This window comes from Eleutherodactylus coqui, chromosome 1, assembly GCF_035609145.1.
Source record: "Eleutherodactylus coqui strain aEleCoq1 chromosome 1, aEleCoq1.hap1, whole genome shotgun sequence".
NCBI lineage: Eukaryota > Metazoa > Chordata > Amphibia > Anura > Eleutherodactylidae > Eleutherodactylus > Eleutherodactylus coqui.
In genome coordinates, this window is record NC_089837.1 from 300,717,385 (window position 1) to 300,742,406 (window position 25,022).

Sequence of the window (25,022 nt, forward strand, 5' to 3'; positions counted from 1 at the left end):
CACACAGTCATCACTGATTGCCGTGCTGTACCTGCACTTGCTGTGGTTTGAAGTTGCAAGTTCAGGTGCAAAAAGCAGTAATTTACATGCGGTTACCACAGCTTGGCCACAATATATATGGGCATCATTAATACAAGGCAATTTTTAAGACATTCATATTTAAAATGGCATAATTACTATATGCCTCATAAAATTAGTATTGTCATAGAATGGTAGAGCTGGAAGGGACCTCAGCGTCATATTATGTCTAAGGGTATGTACGTACGGCATATTTTGGCGCATATTCCGCTTCAGAATACACATCAAAATATACTTATAACACGCGTGTCATTGATTTGTAATGGGTAACCGTGCCCCTGTCTAGTTGACCATAAGAGCAAACAAAATGTTTTATTAATTATAACCAGATGGAGAAACATTTTCTATTTTTCTAATCTGTTTTCATTTTCTGATTGTAGAATTTTTTTATTCTTTTTTTCTATACATGATTATGGGGGTAGCCATCTTGCCTGAGCTACATTTAGGCCGCCTGCACACGGCGTACCTGTATTTTCTCTTCTTTTTCTGTACTGCGGATGGTCGTGGCAAGTCACCGCCAGACAGGCGCAGTACAGATTTTCGTTTCAAATGTTTATTTTTCCCGCACCGTCACTAGGCGATGACGCAGAATTCGTGACCTGTCTGCAATGTGACCCGGCCCATGGGTTGGATGGCTTCCATTGACTTGAATGGAAGCCGTCCACATGGAATCCGCGCAAAAATAGGGCATGCTGTGGTTTTTCTTCCGCGAATATGAAATCGCAATTAATTTCTGCTTGTGTGCAGGAAGAATTGATTGCTCATAGCATGCTATGGACAATATTTGATGCGGATGCACATCAAAAATCCACTCGTGTGCAGGCAGCCTTCTTGGTAGTCAGAAATATGCTTTACGGCAGCCTCATGGGGCATTCACAATGGACAGGAGGGGAACCACTGACTTGTAAGGGATAGTGTTCTAAAAATACTCTGTGACTGATGCATTGGTCATTTTGCAGGGAGGGGGAGTAGATAGTCACAGCTAATTACCTACTCTGAATGGTGGATCCTGTGTTATCTACATATTGATGTTACCTTTCAGTGTAATCCTGCCTGTGATGTTAGTGAGATGAGTGCTGCAAAGCCTTCTCTACAGATCAGGAAGTGACAGGATATTAGGTTCTGTGGTCAGTGTGAAAAATGCAGGATTTTAGGATTTTCTTTTTATTATTCAAATTGAGACTGAAAATGTAAAAAAATCACCAAAAATTCTTAAAAAATATGCTTAACACAAAAATGTGACTTATATAACCGTTCGTTGTCACTTCTTTTTTGATTTTACACTGCTTTTTTTCCTTCAAATTAATGGGATTTCAAAATACGGGTCAAATGCAAAAAAATCTGTTTTGTGTGCAACTTGTGACACGCATTTCTCCAGCCCCGTCAAATACACTATGTGAACATACTCTAACAATCAACCTCTAGTACTCTGCAGCAGAAACCTACTGTTGGAATTGTATCACAACTATTAGCACCCCCACTCCACTTTTAAGTCATTTTTAACCTTGAGATTCTATACTTACATTCCAATGCCAAAATCTGCCATCAGGATTATGACTGTATAGGCTATACCTCCAAGAATTCCTGGCATTCCAAAGGTGCCGTGAATTCCACATGTATCGTGTACTAATGTGACTGAATTCATTGTGTACTGAAAAACAGTGTTATGTACAATAACAATAAATTACTTACAGTTTGGACATTCATTTATATCGTTTTTTAAACTATCTATCTCATATCTATCTATCTATTTATCTATCCCTCTCTCTCATATCTAACTATCTCATGTCTATCTCATCTTTCAAAATGGGGTCACTTGTGGGGGTTCTCCATTGTTTTAGCCACTCAAGGGCTCTACCAGTGTGCAATGGGGCCTAAAACACCTTCAAGCAAAATGTCTGTTCTGTAAGCCACCGGCTGCTCCTTTCGGTTTGGGCCCTACTGTGCATACAGACATAAGATTTGGGCCATAATGGGTATGTTTCTGAACACGGAACAAACAGGGGTATCCATTTTGGGTGCAAATCCTCATTTTTATGTGCACTAAAGAAAAAAAAACAGTCTTTAAAATGACATGCTTGCAAAAATATGAAATTTTATTTTTTTCTCCTCTAAATTACATTAACTCCTGAAAATAAACTGTGTGGTCAAAATACTCATGACACCCCTCAGTGAATATATTAAGGGGTGTAGTTTTGTAAAATAGGGTCATTTGTGGGGGTGCCTATCATTCTGACACCTATGAGCCTTTGCAATCTTGGCTTGGTGTAGGAAAACAAAGTGTTCCTCAAAATGTTGCTAATTATGTTAAATTTGTACGTCTCAAAACAGATGGAAATATATATCTAATCAAAAACTTGTACATTATATTTGCAGATACTTGAAATATTGCAGTTGAAAATGTGAAAAAATAAAAAAAAAACGTTAAAACTTTCCCAATTTCGGCACTTTTGATAAATATACACAAGTTCTAACGGTCTATTTTTACCACCTAAATGAAGTACAATATGTGGCGAAAAAACAATATCAGAATTACTTGGATATGCAGAACCTTTACGGATTTATTGTGAAAGTCACACATGTCAGATTTCCAAAATTTGGCCTGGTAATTAAAGCGCAAACAGGCTTGGTCACTAAGGGGTTAGGGAGAGCACCCAAAAAGTGTGTGGAGACACCTAGGGGGTGAGTGTGTCTTGTGTGATGAATCTCAGAATCATTGAAAATGTACGCCTCCTTTGGAACTGCATGGATTTCCTAATATTCACTAATATTTTAAATGTTATTGTAATTAAGTGAACATCTGCAGTTCAGGGAGCAAATGTTAGTGATCTCTTGAATGTAGCAATCTGTAGATCCCTTTTTAGCAGCAATCACCTCCCTTTGGACTATGTGACATCACATGATAAATCTGTAAGAGCAAACCCAATTCTATTCTATAGAACCAAAAAAATGGCAATAAAGACAGGGAACTGAATTTCGACTACACTTCACAGTTATAATTATGGGGAAAGGGTGAGGGTAAAAATTATAGTAATTCTATATAAAAGTGAACTTTCTACTTTAGGAGGAGTATCGTAAACAGAGAAACCTTACCTGTGAGTATGTGAAACTAATTGTGGACACTATTCCACTTATTAACCCTAGTGTCATTGAAATCCATGGATGCTGAACAATATAAGCTATAAATCCAGCTGAAACCCCTCCTGCCAGTATTGCATTTCGGACATTCATCTGGAAAAAAAAATCTGATTATTTGGCGAGAATGCATTTTAAGGGATTTTGAAATGTCAATGCATACCATCACAATCAAAAAGTAACCATACACATGAGACAGAATGCAGGTAAACTTTCTGATTTTGGTGGGATGGCCAACAATCTAATGTGTATGGTGGTCTACAGGATCTCTCTCAACAACACATGTTGGGGGAAAGAAGAATTGAGCCTATTAGATTTCAACATTGCCAATCATTTGTTCCATTGGGAGATAAATCACTGCCAAAAGAAATTCACGGTGGCTTATTTCCCTCTGAGATATACATGCATTCTATGCCATGGCCAGCATTAATATTTATGGTGATGCCGTGTGAAATAGCTGTCAGCTGATCAAGCATTTGGCTAACAGTTGTATGGCCACCTCTAAAGGCTATGGACACTTTTGGGGGCAATTTTGTTTTACTTAAAGGGGTAGTCCAGGTGTAAACTATTGGTGGCTTATCCTTAGGATAGCCTATCGGTAAAGGATCAGCAGGGGTCCACCACCTGGGACCACCATTGATCAGCTGTTTGCAGGTCTAATGCACTTGTGCACTGAGTTCCTTTCTACAGGAAACAGACAGTTCCATTCTTACTGCAGTGGCCAGGCTTGGTATTGCAGGCCATTCACTTTAAAGGAAACTTTGACTATAAGACCAAACCTACTCACGACAGTGGGTACGGCGACGTCTACCTTCCGGCAGAAAGGTAAAACTTCAGTTGCTTAATCATTTTCATTTTACTGTTTAACTTTATTCCTGCATTCCTAAATAAATATTATACGTATTGGTTACTCCTTCTGCTGCATCATATCTCAAATCCTGCATCGCTACTCCTCACTGGTGACATGTACATAGAATGCATTTGAAATAATCTATTCTCAGTATATCACAAAATAAAGGTTATGGAACAGGGTACTAGAGTATGCTATTGAATACAACAGTATCCAGTAAAAATGTATGCGTTAAAGTATCCTTTTTTTTATAACAGGCTCCTATGGGTGAAGGATGCCACTGTATCTAACATCCATTTAATGTGTACCTCCTACTGTATGCATTAAACAGAGGCCACACATTTGATGTGAACAGAACCTTATCTGTTATTATAGTATTATAATGGCAATTTAGTATGCACTGCAGAAATATTACTTACCATGGTAAGTTTTCCTTTCTGATTTAGGAGCGATGATACAGAAAACACGGTGACAGTGCTAGCAGCCATAGAAAAAAAGGTATTATAGATAGCATTTCTTAACTGGAAAGATTCAGTCAGCAATATAGAGTTATATGAAGGCCAGAACATCCACAAGAATAGAGTTCCTGGAGAATAAAAAACATATTTTAAAGGCAATGTTACAATAAATCTAGTCAATTATGGTTGCATAGGATTGGTGTTGTTGTGTTGCTACAGTATTTTCAGCAGAGTGTATAAACAAATCCTGTACATATATTGGAGCCTTCCTCTGTTGGATAAGGATCTGTGATACATAGTTTCATCAAGTTCTGCTACTTCACTATGGGATGGGAATTGGGATAAAACCATCGAACAGAAAGAAGTTAGATGGATTTTTTGAAAGAACTGTGTACATCTGAAGGTTCTTAAAGAGGTTTTTCAAGATATTTTTACTTTTGTCTTACATACTGTTCCCCATTCACAAAATAATAAACAAGTCTATACTCACATGTCCTGGGCTCCCGTAGCTCCAGCGTTGCACCTCCATTCCCCCGTCTGGCACTGTGTTAACAGGTTGCAGTCAACCTGTTTATGGGATGTTATAGACTGCTGCAGCCAATCACAGACCTAAGTGGTCAACTGCTATCAAAACATTCAGCACATTATGTTTTTGACAACCTTCATGGGATTTCAACCCATATTCCCTTGCTGGTCAACACAATAGTCCAATGTTATGATCACCTGGAATTCTCCGGCTGCGTTTTCATCACGTCTTTTATCTTTTTTTGCTGCACTGCAGCTGTTCTACATCTAATCCATTGAAGGATCGGCTGACCACACTGCTGCAGCCTCAGCCTCTTTTGGAGAGGAATGTCTTATTGGGTAGCCTTTATTTTTGGCTTCTGCAGTGAAGTTGGTCGTGATAGCAGTAACAATGTGAATTTAAACCCAGTATTCCTTGTTTAGTTCTAGTATCTATTTCTAGTCTTGTTTGGTCTTGTTATTGTGTCTTGTTCCTTTGGTTGTCTTGTCCAGTCTTGTTTCCTTGTCTCTGGTTTTGTTTTAATTCCTTGTTTGCATCTGCTTAGCCTTTGTTCATTATATAGCCAGTTTGTTTGGCTTTTCTCTGGGTCATAATGTCCTCTTTTTCTTAGAGAAAGTATTTCAGTTAAGGTTACCAACAGGAAAAACAGAGGGACAGTGGTGTCTGGTGTTAGGATCAGTGTCAGGCTGTACACAGCCAACAAACTTCTGTAAGTTCTCTCCTGTCTGACATGGACAGAACACACTCGGAAAATGAACCCATTTGAATGGGTTCATTTACATAAGTTTTTTTTTCACTCAGACTCATGGCTCAAGATTGAAAAATCACCGCATGCCCCATTTTTGTGCAAATATTGCATGAGAATGAAGCATGTAATGTGTGGTGTTCCGCACCTCACACAGCACACAGACCAAGTGTCCATGTGTTGGGCGATGCGAGTTGTGCCCAAGAGTTTTGGGCACAACTCGCATTAGCCTGTGTAAATACAGCCTCAAGGAAAGATTAGTGAGAGACAAAAGGAGAGCTAGCATCAGGGATTCCTTGGTTGTTGTTTCTGTTCCATACCATCTGCTACAGTTTCCACTGCCAGTTTCATCAGGTTTATTATCATTTTCATCCTCATCATCAAGTTGCCATCACCCTGTGCCTCTGTCATCCAGTCATGAGTCCTTAGTTTGTATTAGTGTTTTTAATTGCGTTGATGCATGTTTCATATCTATTATGAACAGCACTGGCCAATCAAAGCAGCTTGTAGTGCTTTAGACTAATGAAGCATACTAATACACTATGTGCATCAGGTAGTCAGAGAAGCAGTGCACCCAACTTTCTTTGTCCAGGACTGGACGGTGGCTTTAATTTTTGACTATTTGGCTTTGTCCAGCTGCTTATGGTAAATCTGCTCTTTATATAATTTTGACTACTGCACAGATGCCCTAGTGGCCACTGGAGCTGTTAGGTGTTGGACTTTGTTGTACCCTTGAATAATTATGTGATGCTGTGCTACAATCAATTACCCTTAATAATATAAAGTAATATGCCCTTTAGAGATGAGCAAACTTACTCGTTTAGGGCGTTTTTGCACTCGAGCACCGCTTTTTCCGAGTAACTGACTACTCGGACGAAAAGACGCGGGGGCGCCGGGGGGCGGCGTGGTGGAGCAGGGGGGTAGCGGTGGGGAACAGGGGGGAGCTCTCTCTCTCCCCCCCCCCACTCCCCTCTGCAACCCCAGGCTCACCCCCGGCGCCCCCCGAATCTTTTCGCCCGAGTAGTCGGTTACTAGTCGGTTACTCGGAAAAAGCGGTGCTCGAGTGCAAAAACGCCCTAAACGAGTAAGTTCGCTCATCTCTAATGCCCTTGCTACAATTATATTTAGGTTCTCACTTACCTAAAATGGAAAATATTTCTGAGAGTGGTCTAGATTTCTCATTTTCTTCACTAGCTTTGTTTCCTGTTAAGGGTGGTATCATTGACCATGAAACGGCAAGCCCAAAATATGCCCCAAAGATATGACCATGCATCATGCTATTATGATTAGACATCTGGAAAGCACAAAGCCAAAATAAACTTAAATATTTGTATAATATAATATATGTATAATCTACAGAGGCAAGAAAATGACATATTTTTAATAACAAATTTAGGCAATCAGTATGCACAAAAACCATAACAAAGGCAGCAAATGATAAATGTAAAAGCAACAAACCCACAATATTTTACAAGGTATGACAGTCTAAGTATTTCCCAAGCACTGACTTTTGTAGTGTGGCATTGCAATTTGAAAGAGGCTGTCTTATGAAGACAATTCCTTTCCCTATGCACAACAAGGACAAAGAGACATCATACATGGGAATTCCCCATTTGGGACTCTTTTCTATTAGACATACTGAAGATCTGCTAATATTTGAATATCAAGGATGTAATAGTGATTTTCCAATGAATGACAAGCTGACTGTAACTGTCTGCTGACCATGCCTGCAGCGTACAGCAATGTGTACGCCAATGTGGTGCAGCTGTTCCATAAATAAATAAAGAGGACGATCCAGAACCCAACTTCTTGCAGACTTATTTAATACAGACAACAATAAGAATCATCATTTCCAGTCTAAACCAAATTATAGATGCAAGTCTCCTTAAACTAATGTTTGGTGTGACAATAATGCGGAATAAGTTGGAGCTATACAAATAAATATTATTATTACTATTATTAATAATGTTTACTTGGCGTGACAAATAATCATTTAGTGCACTAAGCTATTGGCCCAGCCCATTGTAATTTAGTGAAACAAATAGTGTAGGCCTGCTATGATAACAGCGTAGCGTGCCGCACCAGTAATGTTAAGGAATTATGTATCTGTAAGAATACAATTTTGAACCACATAAGCCTCTGTTCAGACCAAGCTTTTTTATTATATTTAGCGAATGTGGTGGGAGGCCTACCAGCGCATACAAAGAACATGTCCACAGAGCCCCATGTCCCCAGTGAATACCAAAGGAGTGTCGTATTGGCATTTGCCAGGTTGGTATGTATCAGTATACCTCCTAGAGCTGTATAAAGGAAGATGTAGTCTGCTGCACTTTTCTATATAGCTACAGTAAAAAAAATAATATATCAATCTATATAAGTTTTGCCTACAATCAGAGTAAATGAGCGATGGCCTGTAAGGTAGTATAAGTACTGGCCTTATGTCAGGTGCATACTGTATGTTGGGGAATATTCTCAACGTATATCTCCAATGGAAACAAAACATTAGGTTTCAATAAAGCTTACAGGGAACCTATCATAACCTTTGAACCCCATAAACTATACTAAGTGTCTCAAAGGTAAGGTACAGAAGATCTGGGTGAGCTGTGTCCCCATGAAGTTGGCGCGCACACAGCTTGGCTCTTTTCAGATGGCCTTGTGTGTGCACACCTCCTATATATCTATATGGGAGAGCACCTGCACATAGCCTTCTGAAAAGAGTCATACTGTGTGCACATGCCAACTTTGCGGTGGGCACAGCGCAGGAAAGAGGTGTATTTAAAACACAGCTCCTTGTACTCCCTGTTCTCTCACTTTTAAGCTCCTTGACATAATTTATGGGGCTCAAAGGTGATAAACAGTTCCCTATAAGCTAGAAACAATGGTTTTTATTGTTACTTGTATTAACCTTTTCCAATCCACTGTCTAACGTCTTCCTACATTCTGATTGAAGCTTGTACATTTCCAATGTCAGAAGACATCCGACAGGGTATTCTTACTGTCTATTGGCAGCCACTCCGCTGTCGGAGCCTCTCTGGCGCACACACACTGGCTTTAGCCAGCAGATGGCACCGTTGTATAACAGCAAAAAGGGAAAGCCTTTTAGGAAACCCTCAAGCCAAAATTGGATTGGAAAGGGTTAAAGCTTCAAGGCGTTTAACCCCTTAGAGACCAGCCTATTTTGTGCCTTAATGCTGAATCGATTTTCATCATCACATTGCAAGAGCCACAACTCGATGACACAGCCAAGTTGTTTATTTTAATTACCTACTCTGAGGTACATATAATATATTGTAGAGACTTGTTACATTTTTTGAGGTGGAAAGATGGATGAATGTCCAGAGATTCAACCATTGTTTTGGCGTTTTGTTTTTATATTGTTCCTTATTCGGTAAAAATAACACGATACGTTTCATATCTGGATCCACACGATTACAGCAATACCAAGGTTATATATAAATATTTTTAATTTTTTACTACTTTTGCACAATAAAACGTTTTTAAAGCAAAACAATTAACTTTGCATTGTCGCATTCTAAGACCCATAAGATTTTTATTTTTCTGGTAACGCAGCTCTGTGAGGGCTTGTTTTTTGCGGAAAGAGTTACAGTTTTAATTGGTACCATTTTGGGATGCCTGTGACTTTTGGGTTGCTTTTTTTTGCATTTTTTGATAAGCAAATAAAAGAAGGCCCCCTCCCTCTGTAATCTGCTTACATGCTGCAGTTGCTCTTGATTGCGACATGTCAAGGGTTAAACTGCCAGGATATGAGATTTCTCTGCTCCTGGCCAGCAGAGCTAGACCCTGGTTGTCAGTAGTCAGCCAAGTCATTGCCTTAAAAAGACGTATGTGCAGGTTTATAAAGGCCTATTAGAAAGGTTGGAGTTGGTGCTGGAACATCTTTTTCTTCTGTTTATGGCAAATCACAGCTGTGGTTTTTGACTCCAGATATGTTAATAGCCAGGATGGCCTTAATATGAAAAGGGGTGATCATGATGAGATAGCTCCTCGAATTATGGATCTACAAAGGCAGGCTGTCAGACAGGCAGATGTAAATCTGCCTTGCCACACGCCGGTTTGGCTGTGGGCTAACTGTGATGACAGTACCTGGGGAACCCCAGTTTTCACGCTTAACCCCTCCAAGTGGGATGCTGGCTTTGCTGTGGGATCCCCAAACCGCTTCACACAGATAGTCCTGGTTGTGTGGCTGATGATGCTGCACTTGGCCAAGGCATGGTACCTGAAGGTCTAAAAAGGTGCGTAGAAAAAGACAGGCCTGAGTCAGGGCAGGCAGGTGCCTAAATGAGGAACAGGCTGTTGGTTAGGGCAGGAAGAAATCAATAGCAAGCTCCAGAGTACAGAGCCAATGTCAAATAGTAGTCTCAAATAGGAATAATTTGAGGTTCACGTATCCATGTAAACTGCAGTTCTCAAACTTTGCTTGAAATTGGAGATTTATGCTACAAAAAGACTGCATATAGCTGCAGCCTAAAGTAAAATCAAAGAATTAATAAAGATATCCTTTCTACAATACACTCAAACACCATTTAGGCATCTTCATTTTTCCCACATTTTGATACATTACACCCATAAAGGATAATACTTTTTTCCATCAATTTACACACATTATCCCATAATGAGAAAGTAAAATTAGATTTGTAGTAATTAATTAAATGTGTTAGATCTTAGGGTTGGTTCACATGTTGGGGCTGCTTTGTAATTTTTCAGTGGTTCTCCACAATTGTTTTGCAGCAATCCTGGAAACTTAATGCAAAAAAAATGCCCTGCAGTCACAAAAATTGAACCCAGTCTCAGATAGAACTCAGTTTCTATGATGCTCAGAGTTGAGCTCAGGTACATGCTATTTCCATTAAACAGGCTTGAGAAAGTTCTAACAAGTTGATTGGAGGTCCACTGTTAATACTGTACAAGCAATGTATGTAGTTAGAGAAATAATACCACATAAATTAATTGTAGAGAGTTAGTAGTAGATCCCTCCAGCACCTCTCTCCTTCTAGTGGACACACAGCTAAACAGTTTCTCAACAATCAGAGCAATTCAATACTTATTTAATATCAAATTTTGCAGATGTCTAATAACTGTAAGCACAACCATGGTGAAAGAGATTAGTGAAAAAAATCTATTGAGATATATTTCCATTGGGTAGTGCTGACCTACTTTATGTTTTTTGTACAAATATTGAAGTTTTGGCTGCCTTTACTTGGTCATGCACACCTGCAGCCCATTTACCCTCTGTCCCTCCTACTGGAGCATATGAATGGTATCCTACCTTCCCTGGTTTTATTTGTAGGCTTAGTCCCAAGAGAGGAGCATTCTGAGAGGAAGGAACCTAACTTTCCCAGGTTGAGATTATACCGCCTGGTTTTAGCGTTAGGACTAGAGATGAGCGAACGTACTCGTCCGAGCTTGATGCTCGGGCGAATATTAGGGTGTTCGGGATGTTCGTTATTCGTAACGAACACCACACGATGTTCGGATGTTCGGGTTACTTTAACTTTCTTCCCTGAGAAATCATTTCTATATGCGCTCAATGGGGCCGGCGGCAGCAGCGCCAACCCCATTGAGAACATATAGAAGACAAATCCTTCTTCTCTGCCACAGCTGTAACAGCTGTGACAGAGAAGAACGATGTTTGCCCATTGAATTCAATGGAACCGGCAATACAGCCGACTCCACTGAATGCAATGGGCTGCCGGCGATCGCGGGATGAATTGTCGGAAAGGGGTTAAATATATAAGCCCTTTCCTGCAATTCATCCAGAAATGTGTAAAAATAAAAAATATATATATACTCACCTGGTGCCGACAGACGGAGTTTAGCGCGGCAGGTTGCAGTTCTCCTGAACTGCTCTGAACAGCTGTGAGTAGTATTCAGCAGCCGGGGATTTAAAATCCCCGCCTGCTGAATAAGATGCCTCTGAATGGTCACAGCCTGACCAATCAGAGGCCAGCCCTCACTCACACCCATTCATGAATTCATGAATGGGTGAGTGAGGGCTGCCTCTGATTGGCTCAGGGGCAGCTCTCCAATGAATTCATGAATGGGTGTGAGTGAGGGCTGGCCTCTGATTGGTCAGGCTGTGACCATTCAGAGGCATCTTATTCAGCAGGCGGGGATTTTAAATCCCCGGCTGCTGAATACTACTAACAGCTGTTCAGAGCAGTTCAGGAGAACTGCAGCCTGCCGCGCTGAACTCCGTCTGTCGGCACCAGGTGAGTATATATATATTTTTTATTTTTACACATTTCTGGATGAATTGCAGGAAAGGGCTTATATATTTAACCCCTTTCCGACAATTCATCCCGCGATCGCCGGCAGCCCATTGCATTCAGTGGAGTCGGCTGTATTGACGGCTCCATTGAATTCAATGGGCTAACATCGTTCTTCTCTGCCACAGCTGTTACAGCTGTGGCAGAGGAGAACTTGCTGTGTCGTTCCCATCATTTTCTTGAATTGCCAAGATTTTCACACATGAAAACCTTAGCGAGCATCGGCGAAATACAAAAATGTTCCGGTCGCCCATTGACTTCAATGGGGTTCGTTATTCGAAACGAACACCCGAACATCGCGGGAAGTTCGTTTCGAATAACGCGAACCCGAACATTTTGGTGTTCGCTCATCTTTAGTTAGGACCCATCTGAGCGCAGTCACCTGGATGTTGGTAGATGGGCCAAAGTAATTTGATTGAATTATATACCAAGAACCTTGCATTATTTAATGTGGTTAGAGGATAGATTATAGGTATGTATACCTCTGACAGTAAATGTATTATGAGTGTTTTTGCCACTTTTGGTTTCTGCTTCTACTGTATGTTGCAGCCATTGTTTAACGCGCACCTATAGATTTCTATTCAGATATATTTCCATCGGGTAGTGCTGACCTATTTTATCTTGTTTAGTAAAAAATCAAAACATAAAGACGTGGCTTCCTCAGTTGATTTTATATACAAGATATACTATGATTAGCAGAGTAAAACAACTAGCTGCTGATGAAGAGAAGGAAAGTTAAGTCTTCAAAAATTTTCTAAGAAATCAATAAAAACAAAACACATCATTCTTCAACGTTGGCCCAAGTCAGCAGAGGAAAATATGTCAAGACCCATGAACATATCTCCTCTCCATCATCTGAAAAAAAAAAACATAAAAAAAGCACAAAAGCACTACCAAAAAGATATTCTTGCATTGGGAGGTGCCTTTATCATGCATTTTTCTTTAGATGGTGGAGAGGAGGTAAGCTGATGTGGTTTACTGTATTAGTCCCTGCTGACTTGGTCCAATGTTCAGCGATAAGGTGCAATACTTTAATTAAGATATACAATGACCTGAATGAAGAAAATCCTTAGATTGAATAAAATCTAAATAGTTTTTCATTGTGAAAATTCTCTGGTTTCTGTTTTTAGCACAAAAGTCTCTTACCTTAAGATAACTTGTCATAATGTATCTGTTTGCAGAAAATAAAGGTAATTCAAGGACAGTCATCACAATCAACTGTAGAGGACTAATTTTTCCTAAAACAACTCCGCATGAGATTAAGACTGGAAATGTGCACATTAGTCCTATTTTTAGGCTGTGAAAAAAATATCATGGTAAATGCAAATTAAAAACATTTTTATCTCATTACAAAAATAGACTTTCTACATAATTTCATATACAGCTCTTTAGCATAACAAATTTAATATGATTACTTTTAGTGTTTAAAAAGATGTTATTAGTCATCCTCATTACATACATAAAAGGAGATTACAGCCAGGCAAACATAAGCTAATGACAACATGTCACAGAGTGGAGGTGAATCTCATGAGCAAAAAGCCTGAAATGACCAGTTTTTACCGGTAAACCATTACTCCCAAACTAATCTATGTAACTAAAAGAAAAAGAAGAGGGGGAATGAAAAGGGAAGATAGGGAAAACAATTGGCCTGCACTAAATCTGGCAATCATACTGCCACCAAGAAAACTTAAATAGTCAGAAGAGCAAGCGAGCCCTGAGAAATCCAGTTCTGGAATCTTTGGGTCTCTCTAAACATGATCCACAGCTGCCAAGGAACATAGAAGACCTCCTTGAAGCAGTTATCCTCAGCTGCTCTTTTCTCCTCAAACCACTTTATGGTGTTAAGTGTTTCAAACCACATTAATCTAGAAGGTACAACATTAGATATCCATAGCCAAAGGATGATCTGTAGCACTAGAACAAAGAAGAATGGGAGATCTTTTGTAATACAAGCTATAGGGCCAGAGAACATAGACAACAGGGCCATCTCTGGGGTCAAAACAATAGTGGACCTGCAGTCAGTGGTATAGAGGGCAATGATATCCCAACACAATTCCACATATAGGAGACAGCAACCACAAATGTATGTCATAGTTTCTGGCTCGGCACAATTGCGAGGCTTAACCATACATTTTAAGCAAGTTCACTGTTCTATACAACTGGGATAAAATCTAAAAATTAAGTTCTTGCAATCTACACAAAGAGCTAGTTTATGGGACAAGATAAAATATTTATTCCGTAGATCATCTTTCCCAGCTCCCTCTTCCATATCCTGGTGAACCTAGGTCTGGCGTGCCTCATCTCAATGGACAGTAGCAACCTGTGGAACTGTTGAGAAACATAGTTCCTGGAATGGTGTAAGTTTAATGGAGCGGTTCATCGAAGGTGTCAAACCTTTTAAATTGTAAATATTGTTGCCAGAATCCTGCTTGAATTCTATTATCCCTGAGTACAACTATTAAGGGCCTTAGTCCCAACTGACAAAACACATTCCTCAAATGGGGAATGAGGTCACCCCGAAGAGAAATCAGAGAGTGACTATCGAAAGTGGCTGGAAAGCAAAGACTACCCACTAGTGGGGTGAGCAGTGCAAGGGAGAATACCATGTGCACCTGTACAGCAGAGCCAAACCAGACTTGGGAAGCGTGTCCATTTATATCATGTTTATTGTACCTATCCAAGAATGTTTGAGGTGTCTTCACCTCTCCAAGTCCTTCTCCAGATCAGCTACCAAGGCCTTGTAATTAAGAGAGAATGCTTTGGGGGGGGGGGGGGTCAACCAGGAGATGTATTCCCAAATACTTAATTGAACAACCTCTCAATCGAAAATGAAAAGCACTTGTCATATCAGAAGCCTCAGCCTGCGATAAAGTGACATTTATGATCTCTGATTTCTGGGTGTTAACTTTAAAGTTACTACCGTAACTCTGCCAGAGCAGTCAAACTCTCGGAGGGCCATCTGCAGACCCACTGGGGGGAGTAGACATACAACAGTAAATCATCGGCAAAGAAAGACACCTTGTGCTCAAATGGACCAACTGAAATACCCCTGATTGAATCTTTCTGTCTAATGGCATTGGCCAAGGACCGCATTACCAAGATATATAGGAAAAGAGACAGAGGGCATCCCTGTCTCGTCCCTGTGCGGATGTGGAATGGTTCAGACATTTAGGAGATTGTCATTCAATTGCCAACTATTGGCTCTTGGCTCTCTTCTGAAGCCCAGAAGGTCACCATACACTAGTGCGTGGTCAGACCAAAGAAAAGTGTCTATGGAGCAAGGGGGGTCATGTTCAAAAATCCCCATGAAACAAAAAGATAATAAAGACGACTATAACGGTTGCGAACCAAAGAGTGGAAACTAAAATCCTTGACACTATAATGGACATTTATTTCTGATTCAAAATAGCTTTCAATAAAATGATGAAGATGAATATGAGTAGAATACTGTGGAATCAGTGTAAATGTACACAATTACCACGATCGTTACACTTTAATGTTTACATACGAGCATTTGACCTTGCAGTATCACAAAAATTCAGTCAGAGGTAATGATATATACAGTATATATATTATAAGTATAGAGAGAGAGACTTTTATAGCTAATGTATTAACTTACTGCTATAAGGAGCACATTTGAAAAAGTGAAACTATGACATAACATACCTGTTTATGCCAATGGCTTGCAAATCAGTGGAGTTCTTAAATATTAAGCTATCTAGAATAACGGCCCATTGAAATCCTATTGCTGCATTCAAAAAGTTAAAAGCAATTCCACTGAATCCAAACTTTTTTAAGAATCCAAATAAGAATCCAAACCCAAGGAAAATCATGACATTCACATCTTGCAGTACTAAAGAGGAAAAATGCAACAGAAACACATAAAATTAGCAAAAAACCTCATCGAGCAAGTATTTCTAGCGGTATATTGCAAATAAATAATGGGCTGCTGATTGAGCTGCTACTTAGCAAATAAAATGATAGACTACTTAATTACTTACTATCAAATAACTTTGTTTCATTAAACATTTTTAAACCCTTGAGGACTTGCAGACACACACACTTTTATTTGCTTTGTTTTTGCCTCTATGCATTCTGCTGCTCATAAATTTTAATTTTTTACATCCTCATATTTGCTTTATTTACTAGATGAATTGAAGAATACTTTACACACATTTTCATATATACTAACACATTTATATTATGGTTAAAAAGGGGTAAAAAGCTATTTTGCCATTGTTGTTATGAGTAACTTTATGTATATTATACAGGGTGTTCTATTCAAACCTCCCACATTTCAGTCATTCAATGTGATAAAATTATGATAAGGTGACTAGACGTCCTGATGTAGGTGGGACAGTCCTGCTTTGGAACCCTGTGTTCCGCCTTCTGCCGGGACCCCAGTGGGACAGCCATTTGTCCCACTTTCTGGACATCGGGTCACGATTATAGTGATTACCGGCCAGGGTGTGGCAGTTCCCTGGCCAGCAATCACTCTGCAGCGCCATGGCCGGATGCACACACTGATGGCAGTGTGTGCATCCAGGATTTTCGTCCCCTCCTCCTCTCACCTTTCCGCTTTGGTTCTGCAAGAGGAGAGGAGGGGAGGAAGCGCTGCTGTGGGTGCACACACACACACACACTGATGCCGGTAGCAGTGCTGAGAGGAGCTGCAGCGCTGTGAAGTCCAGAAAGAGGTAAGTATATGGCTCTTAGGGGAGTGCTAATACTATGGCGCTTCTGTGGGGGTCACTATTATTGCTGGGGCTACTGGGGGGGGGGGCACTATTATTGCTTGAGCTACTGTCGGGATCACTTTTATTGCTGGGGCTGGTATAGGGGGGCGCTAATACTATTAGGGCTACTGTGGAGGGGTCACTATTATTGCTGGGGCTACTGTTGGGGGGTTACTATTATTGCTGGCTGGAGCTACTGTGGGGGTCACTATTATTGCTGGGGCTGGTATAGGGGGGCACTAATACTATTGGGGCTACTGTGGGGGTCGCTATTATTGCTGGTGATAGTATAGGAGGGTGCTAATACTATTGAGGTTACTGTAGGGGTCCCTATTATTGCTGGGGCTGGTATAGGGTGGCGCTAATACTATTGGGGCTACTGTGGGGGTCACTATTATTGCTGGGGCTAGTATAGGGGGACGCTAATACTATTGGGACTACTATGAGGGTTACTATTATTGCTGGGGCTGCTATAAGGGAGTGTGAATACTATTGAGGCTACTGTGGGGGGGTTACATTTATTGCTGGGGCAGGTATAAGGGGGTGCTAATACTATTGGGGCTACTGTGAGGGTTACTATTATTGCTAGGGCAGGTATAAGGGGGTGCTAATCCTACTGGGGCTACTGTGGGGGTCACTCTTACTATTGATGCCACTGTGGGGGTAACTATTACTACTGAGGCTGATATAAGGGACACTATTACTACTGAGACCACTCTGCACGTGGCATCGTACCTCAAGCTAACTTAGGGTATATTTAGAAGTGGAAGAAATGCTGCAGAATGTCCGCAGTGAAAATTTCCAAAGCAAATTCTGCATCTAAAAAAACTGTCAAAATCTGTACCATTGGTGCAGATTTTGACTGAAAATCAGTTGCGTATCTGTATCTCATTTCACACTATGTGGCGCCCCCCTCACCTCCTCTGTAAGCTTCCTGAAGTCAGCCCTCCCCGGCTTTCAGTTCCTAACGGCCTGGTCAGGTGATGCTGGTCAGGTGAGGTCACTACAGGCCGCTGGGAACCAGAATTCGGGGAGACTATGGAGGAGGTGAGGGGGGAGTGCTGCATAGTACAAAATCAGCTGCGGATGAGTGACTGATTTCCAGTCAAAATCTGCACCAATGGTACAGATTTTGACTGTTTTTGGATGCAGAAAAGCTGTGGAATTTGCTTCCTGCTTTTTTTTTAACCGGCTCTGTATTTTTTTTATAACGACAGAGGTAAAATTCTATGTCTTAAGCCCTGCCCATGACCATACCCCTGAGATTTTCAGGATTCTGCAATGCGCTTCCCCTTTAAAAACATGAAAACATGACAAAATTGCATGTGCCTTCAATAGTTAAAATGGAAAAAATGCATTGCGTGTATGGCCGCGGTCAGAATAGCAATCTTTTTGTGCATGAATACGTGGGCGCAATTAAAAATTCTCTCTATTAGAACCAATGCTTTCCAATGCATGCAGTCACATGTCCATTTTTAGAGGTGCTAAAGAATCGCATCTCCAAGAGATAGGACACACGAGTCCAAATGCACCCAGTCACGCGGTTTTATTACACACGATGTGCAATTTTTTTTAGCGCAGCTATTCATGCTCTAAAAAAATTTGCTCATCTGACTGAGCCTATATGCAGTTTTTTTGTCTCCCCTGCAGAATAATAGGTGATCCCTGCAGAAGAATCACTCAAAAGTAGGACAAACTGTGATTTTTCACTCTCACTGTATTGGTAGGAGCAAAACATTGCTCATTAAAATGAATCCAATGAAGATAACAGGGCCTTTAACCCCTTCACACTTCAGGACGTACATTTACATCCTACAGCATCGGGGTATGTATAAAGATAGATCGCGGCGTGACCTCTCTTCATACAGCGCGGGTGTCAGCTGCTTATTACAGCTGACACCAATGGGCAATAGCTGCAATTGGTCGCGTGTCCAATTGTGACTAATAACCCTTTAAATGCTGCTGTCAACAATGTTTGGGGGTCCTGTACGCCCCCCCCCCCCCAAACGCGATGAGATCGCAGGGAGACATGCGGGTGTATGGCAGCCGGGGACCTTTTGGGGTGGCCTGATAGACTGCCTGTCAGATTGCAGTGTGATGTAATGCTATAGTATTCAAGTCGAGTTTTTCGTAAAATTCGAGAGCTGTACTCGAGTAATGAACCCCATTGACTACAATGGGAGACTCGAGCATTTTTGTATGTGGGACGCCGGGTGCCGAGCTTTTTTTTTTTTCTTGTCTGTCTCTGTCTCTCCCTCCCTCTCTCTCCTTCCTACCAGACAAAAGATTTGCCAATGACGCGCGCTGCGTTGCGACGGGGAGGGGCTAAAACAGGCAAGTCACAGCGGGGAGGAGCCAAAAGCTGGGTCAGGGTCGAACACGATTTGATGCTCGTTCGAGTAACGAGCACCATCGAGTACGCTAATACTCGAACAAGCATCAAGCTCGGCAGAGTACGTTCGCTCAACTGTAATGGGGACTAAAAAAAAAAGTAAAAATAAGACAATAAAGTTTTACTGATTGTGAAAAAAAAAGTAATAAAAGTTTATATCACCCGCCTTTTGCCATATCTATAATAAAAAAATCTAACTCATAAAACAAAAACACATATTTGGTATCGCCACGTTTGTAAAAGTCTGAGCTATCAAACTAGCACATTATTTACCCTGTCCAGTGAACGTCGTCTGAAAAAAAAAAGGAAAGAGCGGTAGAGATGCACTTTTTCAGTCACCCTGTCTCCCAGAAAAAATGCAATAAAAAGCGATCAAAAAGTCATATGTATTCCGAAATGGTACCAATGCAAACTACAAAAACAAGCCCTCGCACAATGACATAGAAGGAAATAAAAAAGTTATTGTGCGCAGAAGATGGCGGCAGAAAATAATTTTAAAAAATTAAATGTCTTTGAAAAAAAATAAAAGTAGTACAGCAAAAAAAAAACTCTACAAGTTTGGTATCGTAGTAATCGTACTGACCCATAGAATAAAGTTATTATGTCGCTTTTGTTGCCGTTTGTGCACCGTAGAAGCAAGGCGCACTGAAAGATGGTGGAATGTAATTTTTTTTTTCATTTTACTCCTCCTAGAATTTTAAAAAGTTTTTCACTACATTATATGGTGCATTAAAAAGCACCATTGAAAAATACAACTCGTCTCGCAAAAAACAAGCCCTCATACAGCTATGTTGATGGATAAATAAAGGAGTTACAATTTTTTAAAAGAAGGGCCTCGTCATTAAGGGGTTAAGCACGCAAGTTCTCTAATGGAATAAGGTTGCAGAATTGATGTCTCCTGGGATTTATCAAGCCTGTCTAATAATAAAAGTCTCTTTGCTGCCAATAGCAGCTCAGCTTTTTTCTTATACTGCTCTGGTAAAATTAAAGCTAAGCTGTGATTGGTTGTTATAGGCAGCAATGACCATTATTTTTAGACTGATTTGATAAATGAGGTCCAAAATTTTCTGAGGTTTACTTTCATTTAGTCCTAATTACAATCCATCGTTTGTCATAATTTTACCACATTGAATGACTCAAGCATGGGAAGGTTGAATGGAGCATCCTGTATATGGTCATATGGCGTATATTTAATGCATGTTATGTCTTCTTTTTAAATTTTTTTTCTTTACTCTTTTTTTTTTTTTTTTTTAATGTCTACATGCACTATATGCCAAAAGTATGTGGACACCTCTCTTAATTGAGCTCAGGGTTTTCAGTCACACCCACTGTAAATATGTATTGTTCAAAAAATCATTCAAACAAGCGAAAGTAAAGATAATTGTTTAGTCTAAGTGCAGCCAACGACAAATGGCCATAAAATGGTAGGCTATGAAAGTTAATGCCCAGAATAAGGCCGTTGTATGCCATAACCTTTGTTATGTAACAATCATCATCAATTGTTGGATCACTCACCACTAGAGATGAGCGAGCACCAAAATGCTCGGGTGCTCGTTAATCGAGACGAACTTTTCGCGATGCTCGAGGGTTCGTTTCGAGTAACGAACCCCATTGAAGTCAATGGGCGACCCGAGCATTTTTGTGTATCGCCGATGCTCGCTAAGGTTTTCATTTGTGAAAATCTGGGAAATTCAAGAAAGTGATGGGAACGACACAGCAACGGATAGGGCAGGTGGGGGCTACATGTTGGGCTGCATCTCAAGTTCCCAGGTCCCACTATTAAGCCACAATAGCGGCAAGAGTGCCCCCCCTCCCAACAATTTATACTTCTGAAAAACCCTCATTAGCAATGCATACCTTAGCTAAGCACCACACTACCTCCAACAAAGCACAATCACTGCCTGCATGACACTCCACTGCCACTTCTCCTGGGTTACATGCTGCCCAACCCCCCCCCCCCCCCCGCACGACCCAGTGTCCACAGCGCACACCAAAGTGCCCTGCGCAGCCTTCAGCTGCACTCATGCCACACGCTGGCCTCATAGCCACACCACCCTCATGTCTATTTATAAGTGCGTCTGCCATGAGGAGGAACCGCAGGCACACACTGCAGAGGGTTGGCACGGCCAGGCAGCGACCCTCTTTAAAAGGGGTGGGGCGATAGCCCACAATGCTGTACAGAAGCAATGAGAAATCCAATCCTGTGCCACCTCCATCAGGAGCTGCACACGTGGGCATAGCAATGGGGAACCCATGTGCCACACACTATTCATTCTGTCAAGGTGTCTGCATGCCCCAGTCAGACCGGGGTTTTTTTATAAATAGTCACAGGCAGGTACAACTCCGTAATGGGAATTCCGTGTGCACCCACAGCATGGGTGGCTCCCTGGAACCCACCGGCTGTACATAAATGTATCCCATTGCAGTGCCCTGGACAGCAGAGCTAACGTCAGATTAAATGCAGGTGGACTTCGGCCCACACTGCATGCCCCAGTCACACTGGGGTTTTTTAAAAGTAGACACAGGCAGGTACAACTCCCTATTGTGAAGTCCCTGTGGACCCACAGCATGGGTGGCTCCCTGGAACCCACCGGCGGTACATAAATAAATCCCATTGCAGTGCCCAGCACAGGTGAGGTAATGTCAGGTTTAATGCAGGTGGGCTTCGCCCCACACTGCATGCCCCAGTCAGACTGGGGTTCTTTAGAAGTGGACACATGCAGTTACAACTCCGTGTGGACCGACAGCATGGGTGGGTCCCAGGAAGCCACCGGTGGTACATAAATATATCCCATTGCATTGCCCATCACAGCTGAGGTAACGTTCGATTAAATGCAGGTGGTCTTCGGCCCACACTGCATGCCCCAGTCTGACCGGGGTTTTTAATACATAGACACTGGCAGGTACAAATCCCCAATGTGAAGTCCCTGTGGACCCACAGCATGGGTGGCTCCCTGGAACCCATCGGCGGTACATAAATGTATCCCATTGCAGTGCCCTGCTCAGCAGAGCTAACGTCACATACAATACAGGTGTGCTTCGGCCCACAGTGCATGCCCCAGTCGGACTGGTAATATGTACCTTAACAGTAACTGCGTTGGTGGGAATGTGGTGGCGACTGCGGACCTAGTAGCGCGGTTTTATTTTGTTGGTTTTCGGAATGTGGCCAGGATTAAGTGGACCGTGGCGGGGGGATGGTGGGGGGGCTCTCTTGTTGTGTCGGTAAAGGTGAAATTCTTGGGACTGCCACCAGACGGACCAATGCAAAGGTATTTGCCAAGAATGTTTTCATTGTTGGAGGAGGAGGGGGATGTTTTTGAGGCACTATGTGTCCTCTCCACGTGTCCGTGGTTATATGCACCTTAACAGTAACCGCGTTGGTGGGAAATGGCCTCGCCACCATCATGTTTTTGGGAAGCCTCCGTTTCCACACCCCAGTGACATAGCATTAGCAGCGGTATAGGTAGAGCCCAGAATTAGTAACATTTCAGCGGTAGCACTAGGGACAGACCCCAGTAACATATCACTAGCAGCATTATAGGGGGAGCACAATATTAGTTCCATTTCAGTAGTAGTAGCAGTCCAGACAGGCCCCAGTAACATATCACTAGCAGCAGTATAGGGGGAACACAGTCTTAGTTCCATTTCAGTAGTAGTAGCAGTCCAGACATGCCCCAGTAACAATTCCGAAGCAGCAGTATAGGGGGAGCACAGTATTAGTTCCATTTCAGTAGTAGTAGCAGTCAAGACAGGCCACAGTAACATTCCCGTTGCAGCAGTTTAGGGAGATAACAGTCTCTTTCACATTTCAGTAGTTGCAGTATAGACAAGGCCCCAGTTACATTTATATTTATGTAGCAAAAGTGTAGGTCAACCCCACACACCTTGCTGTACCATGAGTGCAGGCGAAGCCCATAAGAATTACTAGGATTACACTGTAGGCGAGGGTCCAAAAAAATTGGTGTACCAACAGTACTAATGTACCTCAGAAAAATTGCCCATGCCCAACCAAGAGGGCAGGTGAAACCCATTAATCGCTTCGGTTACTGTGGCTTAATTTATAACTAGGCCTGTAGGCAGCCCAGTTAAAATAAAAATTGGTTCAGGTGCAAGTTTCAACGCTTTAATGAGAATTGAAACGTATAAACATTGTTTACAAAAGTCATATGACTGAGCCTTGTGGGCCTAAGAAAAATTGCCCGTTCGGCGTGATTACGTGAGGTTTCAGGAGGAGGAACAGGAGGAGGAGGATGAATATAATACACAGATTGATGAAGCTAAAAGGTCCCTGTTTTTGATGGTGATAGAGAACGATGCTTCCATCCGCGGGTGCAGCCTACGTATTGCTTAGGTACCGCTGCTGTCCGATGGTGGAGAAGAGAAGTCTGGGGAAATCCAGGCTTTGTTCATCTTGATGAGTGTAAGCCTGTCGGCACTGTCGGTTGACAGGCGGGTACGCTTATCCGTGATGATTCCCCCAGCCGCACTAAACACCCTCTCTGACAAGACGCTAGCCGCAGGACAAGCAAGCACCTCCAGGGCATACAGCGTGAGTTCAGGCCACGTGTCCAGCTTCGACACCCAGTAGTTGTAGGGGGCAGAGGTGTCACGGAGGATGGTCGTGCGATCGGCTACGTACTCCCTCACCATCCTTTTACAGTGCTGCCGCCGACTCAGCCTTGACTGGGGAGCAGTGACACAGTCTTGCTGGGGAGCCATAAAGCTGGCAAAGGCCTTGGAGAGTGTTCCCCTGCCTGCGCTGTACATGCTGCCTGATCTCCGCGCCTCCCCTGCTACCTGGCCCTTGGAACTGCGCCTTCTGCCACTAGCGCTGTCGGATGGGAATTTTACCATCAGTTTGTCCGCCAGGGTCCTGTGGTATAGCATCACTCTCGAACCCCTTTCCTCTTCGGGTATGAGAGTGGATAGGTTCTCCTTATACTGTGGGTCGAGCAGTGTGTACACCCAGTAATCTGTAGTGGCCAGAATGCGTGTAACGCGAGGGTCACGAGAAAGGCATCCTAACATGAAGTCCGCCATGTGTGCCAGGGTACCTGTACGCAACACATGGCTGTCCTCACTAGGAAGATCACTTTCAGGATCCTCCTCCTTAAGTAGGTAGGCCTTAAGTATTTTGCTTCAATTTTTTTAAATGGCGAGCTGAAACACCAGACAGATACTGTATGCAGCGTATATTATGTATACTGTTTCCCTCTGGCGCTATGACGGCGGTGATGTAAGGCGCACAGCAGAGCCAGGAAACAATTTTGCGCACGCCTGTAGTGAGACGTAGGTGCGTATGACTGAGCTAGTGGAATTCACAGCGCAGAAGCAGTCAAGTGGCCAAAGGGCAGTGGTACGCCTTAAGTATTTTGCTTTAATTTTTTTAAATGGTGAGCTGAAACACCAGACAGATTCTGTATGCAGCGTATATTATGTATACTGTTTCCCTCTGGCGCTATGATGGCGGTGATGTAACGGGCACAGCAGAGCCAGGAAACAATTTTGCGCAAGGCTGCTGTAACGCTTAGCTGCGTATTAATTAGGACTACTACCACCAGCAGACACGCAGTACACTGAAGACGGTCACATCAGCCCAAATATAGTATTTTTCCCCAATTTTTAAAAAAAAGCCCACTGCCTATATAGACAGTATATCTCTTTCACCTTTCCCACTGTCCCTGCCTCACCAGTACTGCCCCTATACTCTGTACAATGACTGCAGACTGAGGACGCAATGCTCTGCACGCCCGACATACAAAAAAAAATAAAATTGTGCAACACTGCTAAAAGCAGCCTCAACAGTACTGCACAT

General features: G+C 42.1%; 1 protein-coding gene across 1 annotated transcript in view; it reads right to left on the bottom strand.

The window, feature by feature from the left end:
• LOC136573390 (RH-like protein) overlaps window positions 1-25,022 on the bottom strand; it is a 39,866-nt gene that overhangs the window by 9,938 nt on the left and 4,906 nt on the right. Inside the window, exons 2-7 of the mRNA XM_066574686.1 lie at window positions 15,746-15,932; window positions 13,226-13,376; window positions 6,933-7,086; window positions 4,483-4,649; window positions 3,172-3,309; window positions 1,602-1,729 (exon numbers count right to left, since the gene is read on the bottom strand). Of these exons, the coding sequence (XP_066430783.1) occupies window positions 1,602-1,729; window positions 3,172-3,309; window positions 4,483-4,649; window positions 6,933-7,086; window positions 13,226-13,376; window positions 15,746-15,932 (925 nt within the window). The remainder of the gene's footprint in view (window positions 1-1,601; window positions 1,730-3,171; window positions 3,310-4,482; window positions 4,650-6,932; window positions 7,087-13,225; window positions 13,377-15,745; window positions 15,933-25,022) is intronic.